Source organism: Ambystoma mexicanum, chromosome 4p (genome assembly GCF_040938575.1).
Source record: "Ambystoma mexicanum isolate Mex_15411 chromosome 4p, UKY_AmexF1_1, whole genome shotgun sequence".
Lineage (NCBI taxonomy): Eukaryota > Metazoa > Chordata > Amphibia > Caudata > Ambystomatidae > Ambystoma > Ambystoma mexicanum.
This window is the reverse complement of record NC_090927.1, coordinates 1,175,750,832-1,175,768,797: the sequence shown is the minus strand read 5'-3', so window position 1 is coordinate 1,175,768,797 and position 17,966 is coordinate 1,175,750,832. Positions and strand designations below refer to the sequence as shown.

Below are 17,966 nucleotides of genomic sequence, written 5' to 3'. Positions count from 1 at the left end.
AGTGCCAAGAACTAGACTCCTTTGGCAAACACATCATCACCACGGCCGCCACTACTATCGGGGTGGCTAATGCGATAGCTATCCTGTCCAGATATGACCAGGGACTCTGGTTCAAAGTGAGCCCCATCTTTGATTTGCTTCCAGACGACAAAGGATTAAACCCTCCTGTGCGAAGGGGAAGCTGCCTCTGCTCATGCCATTTCCGTTGCAATGAGCATTGCAGGCACTGGTTTCTGGCAAATGAGTAACGCTCATTCCTTCATTGTCAAGGTTGACTCCAGGCCACGAACTTCCATCCTGAAGTGCAGTCGAAGGTGGTCGACATGCGCTTCAACGCGGAAGATATTTTTGGCAAGAAGGTGGCTGACATGCTTCAGGCCATCAAGGCAGACACAGACACCACTTGCTCTCTAGGCACGCTGCAGCATCGGCGCCCGTACGTCTGGTTCAGGAAGACATGCTTCTCGTGGGCGTCCTCGGATTACTGGCCATCTTACTTGTCCGAGTCCTACCATTCTAGGACCTACCCTGTATCATAAGGCTACAAGGGGAAATTGTAGCCCTATAGAGTGAATCTGCACCATCGTTGCCCCTCACATATCGGTTGGCCAATCCTCAAAACTGGCCTGACCAGTCTCTGCCATTGGCCCTCACTTTGACACCCAGTGGAAGGGCGACTCTCCAAGTTTGTCGACCAGTTGCGTTCCATCAACACAGACAAATGTGTTTTCACTGATCCAACAGGGCCACTCGCTGGAATTCATAGGGCGTCCACCCTCTTTCCTCACTTGGCCAAGGTCGAGAAGCACTTGCCGTTACTCCTGCAAGAAGTCTGGTCTCTTCTCTTCAAAGGGGCGATCAAGTGTGTCCCCCCTCCAGCAACGAACTCTAGCAATGTAATTGAGAGAGCTTCTCGTACAAAGGAAATCTGAAGGTTGGAGTCCCTTTATAGACCTGTGCCATCAGAACAAGTTCCTGTGGGCTCAGACCTTCAAGGTGGTCACCCTCCAGCACACAACTGCAGAAAGGGGATTTCCTATCATCCATAGATTTAGAAGACTCATATCTTTCCGTCCCAAACCATCTCCGGCACCAGAAGTTCCTTTGCTTTATAGACGCAGATCTACATTTTCAGTTCAAGGCCTTGTCTTTCGGCCAACGCTCGGCTTCAAGAGTATTCACAAAGTATCTGACCCTGCTAGCCGATCATCTGTCAGTCAGCAGAGCACTCTCTTCATTTGGCCATCCGCACACAGTAGACATGATCCATTGCTTGATGTTGCTGGGGTTCTCCATCAACTTTGCCAAGTCCTGCTTGACCACCCCCCCTTCCCTACAAGCTCCATTAGGTGCTCACCTGAACACGCTATCCTGCCTCAGGACAGGGTGAAAACCATGCTAGCAATAGCTCTGATACTGTCAAGGAAGAAGTCTGCATGTTGTAGTCCCCGTTAGGAATGATGTCCGCCGTCATCCCCTTTATCCAGCACGGCAGGCTTCGAATGCGGCCTCTGCAGGAGTTGTTCAATGGAAACAAGGCTTCGGTACATGGGAGGACAGGATTCTTCTGACGTGCCCTTTTCAAGACCCTTTTCGCTGGTAGATAATTTGCTCTAATCTCACACAGGGAGCACAGTTTTGTCTGCCTGATCACCAGGTGAGCCACTACAGACGGGTCGCTGTAGCCCACACATGCAACCTCCATGCCCAGGGGTCTCTGGTTGGAAGAGGATAAAATGTTGCACATCGGTGTCCTAGAGCTACACGCTGTGTTTTGAGCTCTGAAGTCTTTTCTGCCGCAGCTTCAAGACCGGGTGATCCTAGTGTTCACCAACAACATGACAACTAGGTTTTACATAAGCAAGCAAGGCAGCACCCAATCCTCTGTGTTGTCTGCGGAGGTTCAGACCCTATGGACATGTGCTCTAGCCAACAACCTCTTCATCCCGTTCCATTTGCCAGAGATCCAATGCAGCAGTGGATTCTCAGCAACAAATACACAAGTCAGGGCTTCTGGACGATCACGTCTGCCTTATCTTCAGTAGTTGAGGAACACAAATGTTGATCTCTTCGCAACCAATGAGAGCAAGACGTGTGTCCTCTTCGCCAGCAGATTTCATCACGCAACGAGCCTCGGAGATGCCTTCACTTTCCCGTGGGTAGGCATGTTCCTGTACGCTTTCCCGCTGATTCCCCTGGTTCCCTGAGTAATCAACGTGTTCAGCCTGCATCAGTGCAAACTGATATTCGTGGCTCCAGCTTAGCCAAGGCAATACTGGTTCTCTGAGCTTCTCACCCTATCAACGGCACCTCACATCTGGCTTATTCTACTTGTGAATCTTCTGTCCAGAGACCAAGGAGTAGTACTACACCACAACCCCGCCTGGCTCCTGCTTTCTTAGAGTTTGGGACTGTACCATTGCCTCAAGACTGTCAGGGACATTCTGGCGCAAGCCACCGCTTCCTCCACAGTTTACTGCTATAGAAGCAAGTGGAAGCGCTTCTCCATTTGGTGTTCCGGCCATGGGGCCTTAACCCCTTCTGTGTCCAGACGCCAGATGTCCTGCCCTAACTGTTTTCCTTGGCGCAAGCCAGTCTGGTTCACTCTTCCATCAAGGTTCACCTGGCTGCCATTTCCAGGTTCACGTGTTGCCCGGGGGCCTTCCCTTTGGCCTCATAGGCTCATCAAAGAATCTTGCAGGTTCTTTTACGCTCATTCCCTCCCATCAGAGAACCCGCTCCAGTGTGGCAGTTAAATGTGGTCGTTTCCAAGCTCATGGGAGCTCCTTTCGAGCCATTACACAAGTATTTGTCCTGGAAGACTGCTCTGTTGCTTGCCATTCACCTCCACAAGATGCATGGAGGAAATCCAGGCTCTCTTGTGCAGGCCATCCTATTTTGTCTTTTTTCTACAAATACAAAGCGGTCCTTTGCACTAACCAGACCTTAATGCCCAAGGTTCCTTCTGCATTCCACCTCTACAAGCCTGTGGTGCTACCTGTCTGCTTGGCTCCCCGTCCCCTCCTGTGGAACCATTTTTGCCCTCCCAGGACGTTGTCCAAGCCCTTAAGTTCTACGTTGCCACATGAAAACTCTTTGCAAGTCTTCACAACTTTTTGTGGCTTTTGGTCCAGCGGGCATGGGCAAGGCGCTTTCCAAAGCCTAAGTTGCTAATTGGATGTTTGGATGTCCTCCTGCATTTCTTTCTGTCATCAACTGGCTAACAGGTCTCTTCAGGGCAGTCCCAGAGCCCATTCCACCATGGCTTTGGCGGCTACAACAGCTTTCTTCTCTGTTGTTCCCCCTGCTGGATATTTGCAGGGCTGACACGTGGAGCTCTGTACATACCTTCACATGGTTTTACTGTGTCAACTGTGATTCCACGGAGGAGTCCAGGGTCAGCCAGGCAGTGCTACTCAACCTGTTTGGGTGAGGTGAGTCATCTTCTGAGGTGAATGTTTCCTTCAGGTGATCTTTACCTCTGCCCATTGTTGGGGTTGTGTGCTGTTTTGTAATCTATACAAACAGCATATGAATCTATGAAAGATCCAATGCTGGAGAAAGAATAATTTACTTACTGTTCTCCAGCATTGATATCTTTCATAGATTTGCATGTCACCCTCTTATGGCTATTGTTGCCTCATATTGCCACATTCACGTGTGCTTGCCAAAATCTGAAGATGGCCTCCAGTGGTGGAGCTAAGGGAGCCCTGTCGATTGGCCGTGGACAATTTAACCCAAAATGACTCTGATGGTGCATTGAAGTGACAGCAGTTAATTTAAAAACTAAACTGCTTTAATGTAGCAAAGATTCCTAGCCTTACAGGGGAATATTCAAACGGCATGTGAATCAATGAAAGATACTAATGCTGGAGAATAGGAGTTACAGGTAAGTAATTTATTCCTTCTTGCTTGCTGAAAATCCATTCTGATTAAAAGACTAGTCACTTAATTTCAAAATAATATGTGTCCTTTTATTTTTAGGAAGAAGTTCATGAAATTCTTGGCATCAGTAATCTTGGCGTTGCTAGCAGAGGACCCGAATTAGTGGATAGAAATCAGCTTTTGCTAACATATACAAATGGCTCTGAATGCTTGGGAGCAGAGGGGCAGAAACTGTCCTATACAACAAGAATCCATCTTAGCTGCTCACGGGGATCTCTGGTAAGCATCAATATATTGTGCACTTTTCTTTATTAGATCATTGATATTAATGGAAAAAGTTCCTGACCCTGCCATTTATAGAAGACTGCTTTGTTCAACACATCTTTCTAAGCATCTTCAGTTATGCTGCTTTAGACGTGCATGGTAATTTTAGCTAGTCGTTGCATACTATCTGTCAGTAGTGCCCTATAACTTTTAATATTCAGGAACATTTGCCCAAAGCTGCCAAGTTTCCCAATTCAGGTCACACCTCATTTCTGTTTTTTCCCTTTGCATGCCTGGACTTGTAGGCCAATACCTACAGTGGAATAATCTCCCAAGTCCTCAGGGTGCAATGGGACAAAACAGGACTGGATCGACGGGTCACGCATGGAACTGGAAAACCGTTCAGCGATGTGACTGGGAAGGCCTGGTGAGGCAGGAATGCATACTCCTTAGGGAAATATAAAAATAAGACACCAGAGAGGGTGTAGGGAAAATATTCTGTTTGATGTGTAGGAGTGTTTGTGCACTTACTTGTAAATGTACCAGTGAACGAAAATGAGCAAGAATAGTCCTTTTTTTGTGTGGGGGGCTCTGTGGATGAGGACGAAAATACAAAGATAAACATACAATGTCTGCAGATAGCTACCCTGGCTTTTACATAACAGGGTAAGAAGGAGTCAAGGGACAAAATATGTACCTTTCTGTTAATGACATTAAAAAATGGTACAGTGGGTCCGTTTTTATATAACTTTATTTATTTATTTTATTTTAATGTGATATAGTTTTATAAACAAAAACTTTACACATAATTCAACATAAAAACTAGTTACACAATTTTAACATAATTTACACATAAGACATAATGTACACATAAAATTACATTCTTATTCAATTTCAATATTGCAACTTTCTCCAAATCAAATCAGAATCATATACATCGCTGAGACTAATCTAATGATTTATTTCCTTGCTATTTCAGAGGTAGATTGTTCTTTAAGTTTTACTTTGACCATATTCCATACTCTATAAAGGGCCAGATGAAGACTTACATTCAAGGTATTGATACACATATACCAGAAATCTTTTGACTTAATGTGATCTAAATTATGCACATACTTACTATAATGCTTCATATAGATGGTACTCAGTCTGGGGCATAACATGAGGACATGTCTTGCCGTTTCGATGGCTGTTTTATTCATACATATCCTACAGAAGCGCTCTGATTTGGGAATAGCCCTTTCAGGGCCAAGGACATTTAGGACAGGAAGATGGTTAATACGTAACAATAATAGGAAACTTCTCAAATTATCTGAAGGGCATAAGTTCAAATATCCTTGTGCCTTTCTATAGGTGTAAAGTATATGGGATATGAACCCATAGCTGTGTAGGCTTTCAAGATGTTTGAAATTATTTTGCCAATCCCAGATTCTTAAACGCTCTCCCATTTGATATTTCAAATATTCGAAGTTCTCACTCCAATTAGGGATCCACTCAATCCTCTCAAATAGTAATGTCATATCTCTTACATACTTAATCTGCTTATTCCCAATATCTCCTCTTTCATTGTCAACAGGAGAGGATTGGTAGTACTCATATGCATCTTAATATAGAGTTCAGCTCTTTTCTTTAAGACTAGAGCTTTTAAGGAGGGTAACCCCAATTCCAGTCTTAGTATCGCCATTGGTATTCCTTGTGGGAGACCCAATAGCCTACGCCAAAACTTACCCTCCAATACCTGGAGCCATTCAAGATTAAGCTGGATCAGAGCTTCCAGTCCGTAAATAACCATTGGCACCAAGCATTGAATGTAAAGTTGGCGTGCTGCCCAAATGGAGTAACCACTCTGCTTGTAAGAGAACTGTGAAATCATAGCAGTTAATTGAGCCGCCTTTATTTCGCGATTTTGTATACAAGAATGGAAATTCCCTCGAGTCGAATTCCACTCCTAGATATTTATAGGAATGTGTATGTTGGATTTCCAAACCTCTAATCATCATTCTCGGGCGGCTCACCTTACCATGACTATAAAGAATCAGTTCTGTTTTCATATGATTTATTATAAGTTCATTCTCCTCCGCATATTTCCAGAGCCTCTCAGCCGAGCGAGAAATCCCACTGAACGTGTGGTCAAATATCACCACATCGTCCGCATAAGCCATGATTAAGCAGTGCTGGGTACCTATTTTGGGGGGGCAGTTATACACCTCATGTAAATATTCCGGAATGTCAGAGACAAATAGATTATACAGGATAGGTGCCGTTACACACCCCTGTTTCACCCCTCTGATTTGCCTTATCACCCTAGTTGTAGCCCCACTACCATCTAGCCGCAGTTGTACTGAGGTATCTTGATGCAGGAGCTGTAGATAGTAAAGCAATCCTTCGGGGCATGCCATTCCCCTTAACTTCCTCCACAGTTTCTCTCTATTGGCAGTGTCAAAAGCTGCCTTAAAATCAATGTATAGAGCATACAGCGGAGGGTTATTCGGAGAGAGAGCTTTGTCTCTGAGACTATTCATAATCAGTAGATTATGAGTAGTCGAATATCCCGTTCTAAATCCGCTTTGAAAGCGGTCCAAGAGTCCCATCTTTTCTGCCCAAGTTTGTAGTTTCTGCAGAAGCAAAGAGGCAAATAATTTGCCCGAACAATCCAACATGGAAAGCAGACGATAATTACCAGGATCCGTTCTTTTACCCCTTTTAAATACCGGTACAAGTATTGCTTTTTGCCAGGTTTCCGGGATTCTCCCCTCTATTAATACCTTTTCAAAAAGTATTTTTAGGAGATTGGCCCAGAAAACCGGGTTATTCTTCATGAGTATATTAGAGAGGCCATTCGGTCCTGGTGCACGGGAGGCTTTAAGTTTAGAGATTTTATCTATAAGTTCTTCCAGATGTACCGGGAAGGGCTTGGGGATATGTATGGTTGTACCAAAAACCTCCACCCTATCATCTACTGTCCCATTACGTTTCTCAAGAAAATTGACCCATTCTTCAGCGTCAATCGGATTTATTTGAGGAGTTTCTCTGCTTCCCCTTGCCTCCCCCAGTAATGCCCAAATGTTGCGGGAATTTCTTGAGCAAATAGGTCTCACGGTCTTTTGCCAGCATGCTAATTTTTTTGATCTTTTCCAGTATTTTAACCATGCCCTGTACTGATTTTTAATCTTTTTAGTTTCAATGTGTAGATTAATCAGGGATTGTGTATTGGCCGTGATTCTGCGTATCTCCTTTCTTAATAGACGTTTGGCATCTCTTATTACTTTGTCGTAGGTCTCAATCGGGCCCTGTTCTCTAATAACAAATGATGATTTTTTAGTTGCATATTTGCCTGTAAAGTTATAAATCCACCCTTCAAGGTCCTCCATAGACAGATTAGTAAACATGATGTGGTAGTCATTATCCCAATCACCATAGTCCTGACTTGCTCTAAGTATGTTTTTCTCGGACCATATTATTCGTGAACTAGCGTGATTAACAAGCAGGCTTCCTGTCGCTATTGTAGGGGGGGGATTCAATACCACTATCCAGGGTTAGACTGAGACCATTATGATCACTCCAATCATTGTCTACTATTCTCATGTCTTTAACTAAGGATGCTACCTCAGCACTAGTAAAACAGTAGTCAAGCGTACGACACTTCACACCCACTCCCCATGTGTAGTGTCCCGGGTAATCACTGATAGTACGTCCATTTAGACATTCCAAATCCCAGCTCCTCATAAAACATAACCACTTCTCCCCTTCTTTATCATTACAGTCGTGCTGCATAGTGGAATGCGGGTACAGGGACTTGTTATTAGACGTGCCTCCTTCTCCTTTGATAAGGCAATTAAAGTCACCTGCAATAATGATGTTACTTTTACATTCATTTTTCCACGCACTCAACAAATCATGCAACCTGTCTTGAATTTGGTCACTGGCTGAGGCATCCTAAGGATTATAGAGATTGATCAACAGTAACTTGGCCCAATTATCCTTAAATAATATAACTACTTCCACTGCTTTGATGTTATCCCCCAGTTCAGTGAATATTTCTCTAGATATTGATTTCCCTATCCCAATCATCAATCCCCCATATGGTCTTCCCATTTCCCTTTTTTAGCAAGAGTATGATACAACTTATAGCCATCTATTACAATCGGTGCAGTTAGCCAAGTTTCTTGCAACATGAAAAAAAAGTGATTTGTAATAAAAGTTAATGACCCATTAGTCGCCGTAAAATGTTTAAAACCCCTGGTGTTCCATGATAATACTGAACAAGTTCAGGGTTTGTTTAGAGCCCGGGGTAGCGCCTCAGCTAGCCATTTGAGAGTGTTCTGAATGTCACTCATTTGATGGCAGGGAATTGATTTCACCATTGATTTGGACAGATTGCATTTTATCATTAATCAATGGATCTATATCGTGAGGGTTAACATCTACACCCAACCCTACTTGCATCAAATAGTCTTTGTTTTCGAATCAGCTGAGCGGAGGCCAATGCCGTACAATGTAATGCCGTCACATTCGGGTTAGTAGTGTGTAGAGGCTCCACAAAAGAGAAGTCCTCTGATCTAATGACTCTTAATTGAGGGATCATGTGGAGTTTTTCAAGCATAGCCATTCGTGGTAACCATTTGCCACTAAGTTTCTGATTCAAATTCTTCACAATACAGATCTTATTTCTTTCGCATTTCTCTTCTCTCACTGGCACCGAGGCTTCCTTCTCCGGGCTCACACTTTCATAGATACTATTAACACTATTCCTTTGCGGAGTAGAGAATTGATTATCCATAGTATCTTGATTATCAGTAAGGATAGAATCTTGACTTGTGTTGCTCACCGTCAATACATCTTTGGGTTGCTCTGGCAATATCCAACTGGTAAGTGTTCCCGGGCCCTTCTTTAATAGATTTTTCCTTTTCTGGGCCCTTCTTTTTGCTTTTCTTGATTTTTGCTGCGGCTTTGCTGTATTAGGTAAGGGTGAAGCCACCACCACCGGCACATTCCTTAGTGCAGCTCTCCTCGCAATTCTGCGCTGTTTTTTAGTCAAGTGGGTATTTTCTTCCTTTATAGGAGACACAGTCCCCTCAATGTTCGTGGCAATAGCCGATAATTCCGGCTCCTTTATTTCTTCGGGCTGCTCTTCATAAGCGAAGTCAGTGCCCGAGCCAGGTAAGTTCAGCTGCAGAACAGTATTAGCATGTATTTTCCCACAGAGTTTTAATAGTATTTTTAGCGCAAATTGCAGTGAAGACATTGACGCCTGCAACTCTGCAATAGCTTCGGAGTTCAATTGTGAAGATTCACTTGATCGATCTACGTTATGCCTCCTGGATTCTTCAAGATCAATCAATAAATTAGGTGATTCAGAGAGTCGGCCCTTACCGGAGGTCTCTGATGAGGCATTTATTGATTTTAACACTTGCGCTTCTGCTATAGAACTTACAGCTCTCTGGGTATTCTCAGTCTCAATACTCCCCACCCTGCCAGTCAGTGGGGGGGCCATTGATTTCTATATAGAGAGATATAGATCGAGTAATGAATTGTTATCAATATCATCAAAATGTGTCATCTCCAGGGAACGACTTCCATTATGTACTGTCGACGACGTCTCCTCAGTATGTTCGCAGCTGCGTACCCGTGGGATTTTTCCAAATAAAGCAGGAATCGTTCCTCTAGTATTAACTGGGGATTTCAGACTGTTCCCCCTGATAAATTGGTGGCAGGCATATTTAGATTGTCGGTCTTGCCTTTCCTCAAATTATAAGAAGTTTTAGCAGCGCGTGTTTTTGGAGGCATATTATCTCCAGAGAAATAGATGCAGGAGATTTTTTAGGTCCAAATAATAAGAGGATTAAGAGCCTCTTCACACTGCACTTGCCGACGAAGTTCTTAAGACCAATAGTCGTCCGTACCAACAATTATCAACTACGCCTATCCTGATAAGGGAGATGTCACTCCTTACAGACTCCCACAACTCCCACAGGTAAAGTACGCAGTAACTGCGCAAGCAGACTCGACCCTTTACCTATCGCCTCCCTGTCGTCCCCAGGAAGTCCAAACGGTCGCTTTCCAGCATCAGCCAGTAGGTCTATGGACAGAAAACAATCTCCACGGGTTCAGTCCAAGACCGACTGGTACTGTTTTTGCTGCGGTTTTCCCCCGCCTTACCCCTCGCTCTCTCCAGGCCCTGGACTGCAGCCCAGCTCTCTGCGTGCAGGCCTGCCCTCCCGCGGCTTCAAAGGGGCTTACGGGGGCTCTCAAGGCACTCACCGTAATTCGCTGTCACCCGCGGTACGCTCCACCAGGTGAAAGCCGCTCCCGGCGGGCCACACACGGCCCCGACGCCTCCAGGCGCGTCTCCGGGGTCACCGCCAAGCTAGTTCGCACTCCGCTTTCCGCGCACACCTCTCCAGGCCGGCCTGCCCCCGGGCAGGTTCGTACACAGCCCCGAATAGCCAAGTTGCCGGGACGCTGTAGCAGTCACTGGGCGGGCTCTCCCGTTAGAGGAGCGCACCTTCTTCCGCGTCACTGTCAAGCCGCACTGAGACAGGAACGATAGAGTTCAGCCGCTTCCGACAGTATTCCTCAATATATGTTTTATATAACATCAATTTTCTATTTATTAACATACCATCATAAAAAACATTAGTCAAAACATGAAATGCATAAAAAGCTAAATAAAACATATCGAAATTTTTGTCAAATTGAAGCATATTGGCAACCAGTGTTATATTTGCATAAACATCTATTGGATATCAATTATCACAACAGTTCCAGGTGTGGTTACTAACCTTAGTGAGTGCCAAATCCCCTGTGATAACTTTAAAGGGGCCTTTGCCCTCACACTTTTGTGTCAACACCAGAGTGTGTTCTGGCCCTAAACCAGGCATCACTTTGACCTAATCTATTTTAGTATGCTTGTTCAGGGCCATCTTGTTAGGCAGAAACCTGTACAGTTCCCTTAGGGACCACTGCAAAAGGCTTAGGACTACAGGTGTTGGCAGTAAACCCAATAGGTAGCAGTCTGTACCACCCAGATTTACCTGGTAGCTGTGGCGGCTGAGCAGCCAGACTTCTCTCAAGAAGAGTTAGACAGTATATAGAGTATACAAAATAGGTACAGAGATACAGTAGCACAAGCAAACGCTGACCAGAGCTTTGGTATCAAAGTATATAATTATTTAAAACACACTTGTGAAGATACACTAACACTAATATGGCAAGCAAGTTCAAACACAGTCACTATCAATATATAAATCCCTGATTACTTATTGAACAAGTCTTAGTTAAAACATCACTTATTTGCAGACTCAGGTGAGCGCTTAACCTAAGATGGCACTCCAATAAGTTAGTTAAAAAGGGAGGGAAAAGGGCAGAATTAGAAAAGTACACAATACCAACACTTTAAGAGAACCAGATCAAGTCAGAAAAGACAGTCTACCGAGGAGCAAGAAAGTCATAGGCCAGGCCCACTCTTGGAGAGAGCAAGGCGGAATGTGTCCAAGATCACACAGTTGAATAGTACTTTTAAAGAGTCTTTGCAGATAGTTAAAATAGGGTTGGATCAGTTCAGGAAAAGTTAGTTAGGTCCCAAGTCACCCCAGGATAGAAAGTCAAGGATTTACGGGACACCTTGAACAGTCTGTTGCAAGGGAGACCAGGCGGGACACAGTACCTGAAATGGTGAGAAAGCTCCAGCGGGGGCAGTTTTTCCTGTCAGCGGATGCAAGTCGGTGCTTCGTCCAGGGGAAGAGCAGATCTCGACGTGGAGGAAAGCGGGAGGTCGTTGCACTGCCAGGGAAGAAACCAGCCGCAGAGTTTACCGGTTAAAAGGTACTACCCTTTTATTCGCGGTATTGGTAAAGCGTGGCTATCCGGCCGCTGGGGTGCTTGGCACGGGTGATTCGACCACGAGACGATCCAGGAAGGCGAAAAGAGGGCGAACTGGTTATCCCCACCAGTTCAGAGGAAGAAGACTCTCCGGGATGAAGATCTTCTCTGTCGTTGGGAAGTGGTGAGACGGTTCAGCAGGGCTCCACCGGTGGTGTCATCGTTGCAGGTCGGCTCAGCTTCTCTCTCTTCGGATTCTTTGGTCCTGTGGCAACTTCTGAAGTTCCAGTCCCCAAAGCCCTGCTTTTATGCAGAAAACCCCCGTTCATCAGTCCTAGCTGTCACTCAAACATGTTAAATGGTGAGCCGGGCCGCTCACCACTGGGCCAATCACACAAGAGTGCGACTTGAGTTGCCGAGGCAACTCAGTCCAGGGTGCCTAAACCCCCCTCCCACACATCCTGTAGACCCAGACAGAGTGGCACCACTTTTGGAGGCTTCTGTGCAGAAGCCCGCCAAAAAGTGGAACAAAGGGCTCGACTTGGGTTGGAGTTACAGTGGCGAACACAAACGCCATTTTAAACCAGAGTCCTGGCAAAAAGACTGTTAGGCAGAAACCTGTGCAGTTCCCTTGGGGAACACTGCAAAAGATTTAAGACTACAGGTATAGCAGTAAACCCACTTGGTAGCAGTCTGCACCACCCAGATTTACCTGGTAGCTGTGGCTGAGCAGTCAGACTTCCCTCAAGAAGAGTTAGGCAGTATGCAAAGTATACACAATAGGTACTCAAACACAATAGTACAAGCAAACACTGACCAGAGCTTGGTTTCAAAAGTATATAGTTATTTATTTTTAAGAACATATAAGTTGAAAACACTCTAGCAATATATAGTAAAACACTCTGAACACAGTTATATGGAAAGCAGTCCCAACCCTTATTCCTATCTAGACAACTCTAGGTTAACACCACATAATTCAAACAGAGGTGAGTGCTTAACTTTAGGTGACACTCTAGTAGGTTCAAAGAAGGGAGAGAAAAAGCAGAAATAGTCTAAACACACCACTCTAAGGTCAAGAACACTTTCAATAGGCTCAAAGAAGCACAAAGTCACAGGTGAGCAAAAGTCACTAGGCAGGGCCCACTCTTAGAGCAGACAGAGCGAAAATGTGCCCAAGATCACACCGTTATTAGGGATTCAGAGTCTTGCAAAGAGTTCAGAAAGAGTTTAGAGAGGCTTAGAAAGTTTAGCCAGGGTGTCCCAGGCACTCCCAGGTTCGGAAGCCGGGGGCTAAAACTACCCCGTACTGTCGGTGGCAAGGGAAGCCAGGCGGAACACGGTACCTTAAACGGGAAGGATCCTCCAGCGGTGGCAGTTGTTCCAGGCAGTGGCAGCAAGGCTCGACGTCAGTCAGGGAAGAAGTTGTTCTCGCTGAAGAGCAGAAGAAGACGGTCGTTGCACTGCCCGGGAAGAAACCAGCCGCGGAGTCCTCCGGTTAAAGGGTTGTACCGACTTTCGCGGTTGTGGTAAAAGTGTGGTATTCCAGTTGCCGGGGTGCTTGGCACGGGCAAGGCGGCCACGAGATACCTCGAAGAAGCGGAAAGAAGGTGAAAACTGGTTGTCCCCACCAGTCAAGGGAAGGAGCCACTCCGTTAAGAGTTCTCCTCGGTCGTTGGGAAAAGTGGTGAGACGGTTCAGCAGGGCTCCACCGGGTGGTGTCGTCGTAGCAGGTCGGCTCAGCTCTTCCCTCGTCGGATTCTTGGTCCTGTGGCGACTTCTGAAGTTCCAGTCCCCAAAGCCCTGCTTTTATGCAGCAAACCCCCATTCACCCAGCCTAGCTGTCACTCAAACATGCTAAGTGGTGAGCCGGCCGGCTCACCACTTGGGCCAATCAGGACGGAGTGCGACTTGAGTTACCAAGGTAACTCAGTCCAGGGTGCCTAAATCCCCCTCCACCCCTCCTAAGTACCCCAGACAGAGTGGCACCACTTTGGAGGGCTTCTGTGGAGAAGCCCGCCAAAAGTGGAACAAAGGGCTCCACTTTGGGTCAGAGTTACAGAGGCGAACGCCAACGCCATTTTAGAATCAAGTTTTGGCAAAAAATCCCAACCGGAGTTATAATAATAAATATATAAACCGGCGGTATGTTTGAGGCTACCGTAAATAAATAATTAAATGTGTTAGCCTAAAACAATGGGAAATCCCATAGGAAAATATTCGCGGTTGAATATAAAAAGTAGTTTCCAGTGCCACCAGCCAAAACTCGATCAGGGGGGACGGAGACGTGCCCCCTCGACTAACAGACCCTGGGGCAATCGAATTGCCCCAGCCAGTACGTCCACAATATGATGGTTTGTACTGGTTCTGTTCAGGATTTAAGACTAATAAAGTCTTGGGTGACTTTACATGCCCTGGGAGACAGTAGTCAGTCCCAGGGTATGGAGTCTATGTTGGGGAGTCCCTAGGACACCCCTGGGTTACGGCACAGAGGGTGCTGTGTAACCCACATCACAAAAATACATGAGGCCCTATGGAGTAAAAGACCCCATAGCCCATTCAACACAAGGTTTAACCAAGAAAACACACTTCAAACATGCCCAAGAGTGAGGGTAAAAGAGTCTCACTCTTGGCAGGAGAAAAAAAAAGAAACCCCAGAAATCCAGCAAAGCTGCTGGGGAACTCACTAGGTAGGGAAATTCAGCCTAAACAGAGAATTCTCCCTAACAAAGACCCAACCGGGGAATAAATATTAAAAACCAGCAGTATCTTTAAAATTGCACCAAAAAAGTGGTGCGTTTAAAATGAATGGGAAAATCCCATAGGAAATATTCCGGTGGAATATTTTGCGCGGTAACCACTGCCACCAGCCAGAAACTCGACGAGGGGGGACTGCACAGTGCCCTCTCGAAAAACAGACCCAGGGGCAATCTAATTACTCCTACCAGTACTTCCACAATATAATGGTTTGTACTGGTTCTGTTCACAATTTAAGACTAGTAAAGTCAATGGTGACTTTACATGCCCTGGGAGACAGTAGTCAATCCCAGGGTATGGAGTCTTATGTTTGGGGGTCACTATGACACCCCTGTGTTACTACACTGAGGGTGCTGTGTAACACACTTAACAAAACCACATGAAACCCTATGGAGTAAAAGACCCCATAGCCCATAAAATACATTACAAAATCAAAGGATATCTCAAATCATGTCTAAGAGTGGGAGAAAGAGTCTCACTCTTAGCAGGAGAGACAAATAAACCCCAAAAATCCAGCAAAGCTGCTGGGGGTCTCACTAGGTTTGGGAAATTAGCCTTAACAGAGAATTCTCCTAACACATCTTCAGGAAACTTAGAATGCTTTTGTTGTGCGTATATGACTTTTCATGTCCACGCACAGGCATCAAGGCTCTGGACCAAGGTACAAACATTTACTTAAGCGCTTTCAACTACCTAAGGTGGCTATATATATATATATATGGTGACATTTTGGCAATGCCAGGTGGTTGGGTAATAGCACATAGTGGTGGATGGGCTCAGAGAGGAGATGTGCGGCCTCTGGCTTGCATGTCTGAGTAAAGAGCCGGTTTTCAGGTTGTTTACGGAAAGCGCAATATGACTGTTCTAATCTTAGAGACTGTGGTAGAGCATTCCAGTTGTGTGCTGCAAAGACTGGGAAACTATGACCTCCTGATATTTGCAATTTGAATCTTGGGACGCAGAGGCGATGTGTGTAGGCTGAGCGTGTAGGTCTTGTTTACTGCAAGATGTTAAATTTGCTGGATAGATATCGCGGCGCAGTGTTGGCGATACATTTGTATGTGATGGCCAGTGTTTTGAAAAGTATGCGCTTACGGGTGAGCAGCCAGTGCACCTGCTTTCTGGCTGAAGAGATATGGTCTTTTTTTGGTTAGTTCAGGGCGACCCGAAGTGCGTTATTCTGTATGATCTGCAGCTTGTTGATTTTGCGGGCACTGGTACCAGCAAATAGGGGTTGCAGTAATCGGGTCTTGAGCCGATAAGAACTCTGGCAATGGTGGTGCAACTGACCTCGAAAGGAAGGGCATACAGGCATTAATTAATTTTCGTTTTTAAACTGCTGAAGATGTGATAGCGTTTACCTGTTTTGATTAAGAGAAATTCTAGTCAAGGTATATCCCAAGAGTTTTGACTTGTTGTGAGATTAGGACAGGGAAGCCATTGATGATGAATGATTTGTAGGCCACGTCAAGTTTTTTTTTTTTAACAGGGTTTGTGAGCCAAATAGGATTAGTTCAGTCTTTTCGTCATTTAGGCACAGTGAGTGACTTGCCATCCATGCTTGGATGGTGTGGGCAATGGCTCCCAGCAAGCGTATAGTCTCCTGATATGGGTAGAAGGATCTGGGTATCGTCTGTAGAGTTTGTGTATAAGATACCCTTTAGTGTCAAGAAGATCGAAGAACAGTTTCATTAAAATATTGTACAGTGTGGGTGAGACACAAGAACCATGCAGCACGCTGCATGTGACTGGGGCCGGGGGGGGGGGGCCGAGGCAAGAGGAGAAAACACTCATCGATCTGTTGTAGAGGAAGAATGAGATCCAGTCAATTGCTTTCGGAGAGAAGCGTGCTGCTGATGGCAGATGTTGACAGAGGGTTTGGTGAACAACCGAATCGAACGCTGCTGAAAGGTCTAGTAGGAGAAGGAGGGCAAGTTTTCCCATGTCTTTGATTTCATCCATTTGATTCTTTAGTTCTAAGAGGGCAGATTCCGTCCCATGTCCCGGCCGTAAACCGGATTGACGAAGACCCAGGAGTTTGTTGGCCTCCAAGTAGGTTTGGATTTGTAGATGGGTAGGTTTGTCCAATATTTTTATGAGGAATGGCACAGCGGTAATGGGGTGGTAGTTCGTGGGTATGTTAGGGTCAAGTGTTTTTTTTGTTTGCAATTGTAGAACCCAAGCATCTTTCAGGATGGCTGGAACTGAGTTGGATACGAAAGAGGAATCAATGACAGAAATGATGAATGGAGCAAATGCTTCAGCACAGTCTTTGATTACAGTGGCGGGGCAGATGTCCCCTTGGTATTTGGAGGGTTTAAGAACTTTTATGATTTTGGTTAGCTCCGTTTCCGAGATAGGCTTGAAATTTAAAGGGGAGAATGTTGTGTTAGGGAGTAAAGATTGTGGGATGGGGTGAGGACTCTGGTAGAGACAGAGCTTTTCTTTTTTAGAGAGAGATTCTTTTGGAAGCATGTTATTTTGTCAAGTAGGACATTTTGTATGTTAGTGCAGCAGAGGGCATCCATTGGTGCAGTTATCAGGGGAATTGGAGACTCGAACTCTTGAAGTATAGTGAATTGCTCACGAGTGGAGGAGTTGGCTTTGTTGATTCTGTCATTGTAGGTAGTACTTTTTGATTGGAGTGTACCCTGTTTGTAGACTTTGGAGAGGGAGAAGTGAGCCTTGTTTGGGTCTGTAGAGTCCTTCCTCCATGTACTTTCTGCAGCTTGATTATTTAGACAGAGCACTTTGAGGTCTGGGGTGAACCATGTGTTGAGATGGGTGACTTGTTTGGCCTTGCATTTACCCAGTGGAGCGACCATGTCGATGGCGTGGAGTAAGGAACGATTGTATGTGTCCACAGTTTTGTATGGATCGGCTTCAGTGTTTTGATAGTCAGTAAGTGAATTTAACAAAGGTAGGATGCTACAAGAGGTAATGTTCTTGAAGTTTCTGGTTAGGGTGGCGGGCAAGATCTTAGGACGGATCTGGATATGGTTGCAGGTCGAGATATTGTGATCTGACCCAGGGCTAGGCTCATTGAAGATAATTGTGACATTGCAGTTTAGGTCAACCAACTAGTCTAAAGTGCGGCCTTTGTTGTGTTTAGGTCTGGTGAAGCGTTGTGTGAAGCCGAGGGCTTCGATGTTGGTTGCTAAAGCCACGGCGTTAGTATTTGAGGGGTCGTTATAGCCTAGGTTTATGTCGCCCAGAGGATAGTTTTGGAGGATGGCTTAGTC

At 45.4% G+C, this 17,966-nt stretch overlaps 1 protein-coding gene across 1 annotated transcript in view; it reads left to right on the top strand.

Annotated features, from left to right (window-relative positions):
• The window catches only part of IGF2R (insulin like growth factor 2 receptor), a 2,762,372-nt gene that overhangs the window by 1,057,322 nt on the left and 1,687,084 nt on the right, over positions 1–17,966 (top strand). Inside the window, 1 exon segment of the mRNA XM_069606818.1 lies at positions 3,985–4,164. Within this exon segment, the coding sequence (XP_069462919.1) occupies positions 3,985–4,164 (180 nt within the window).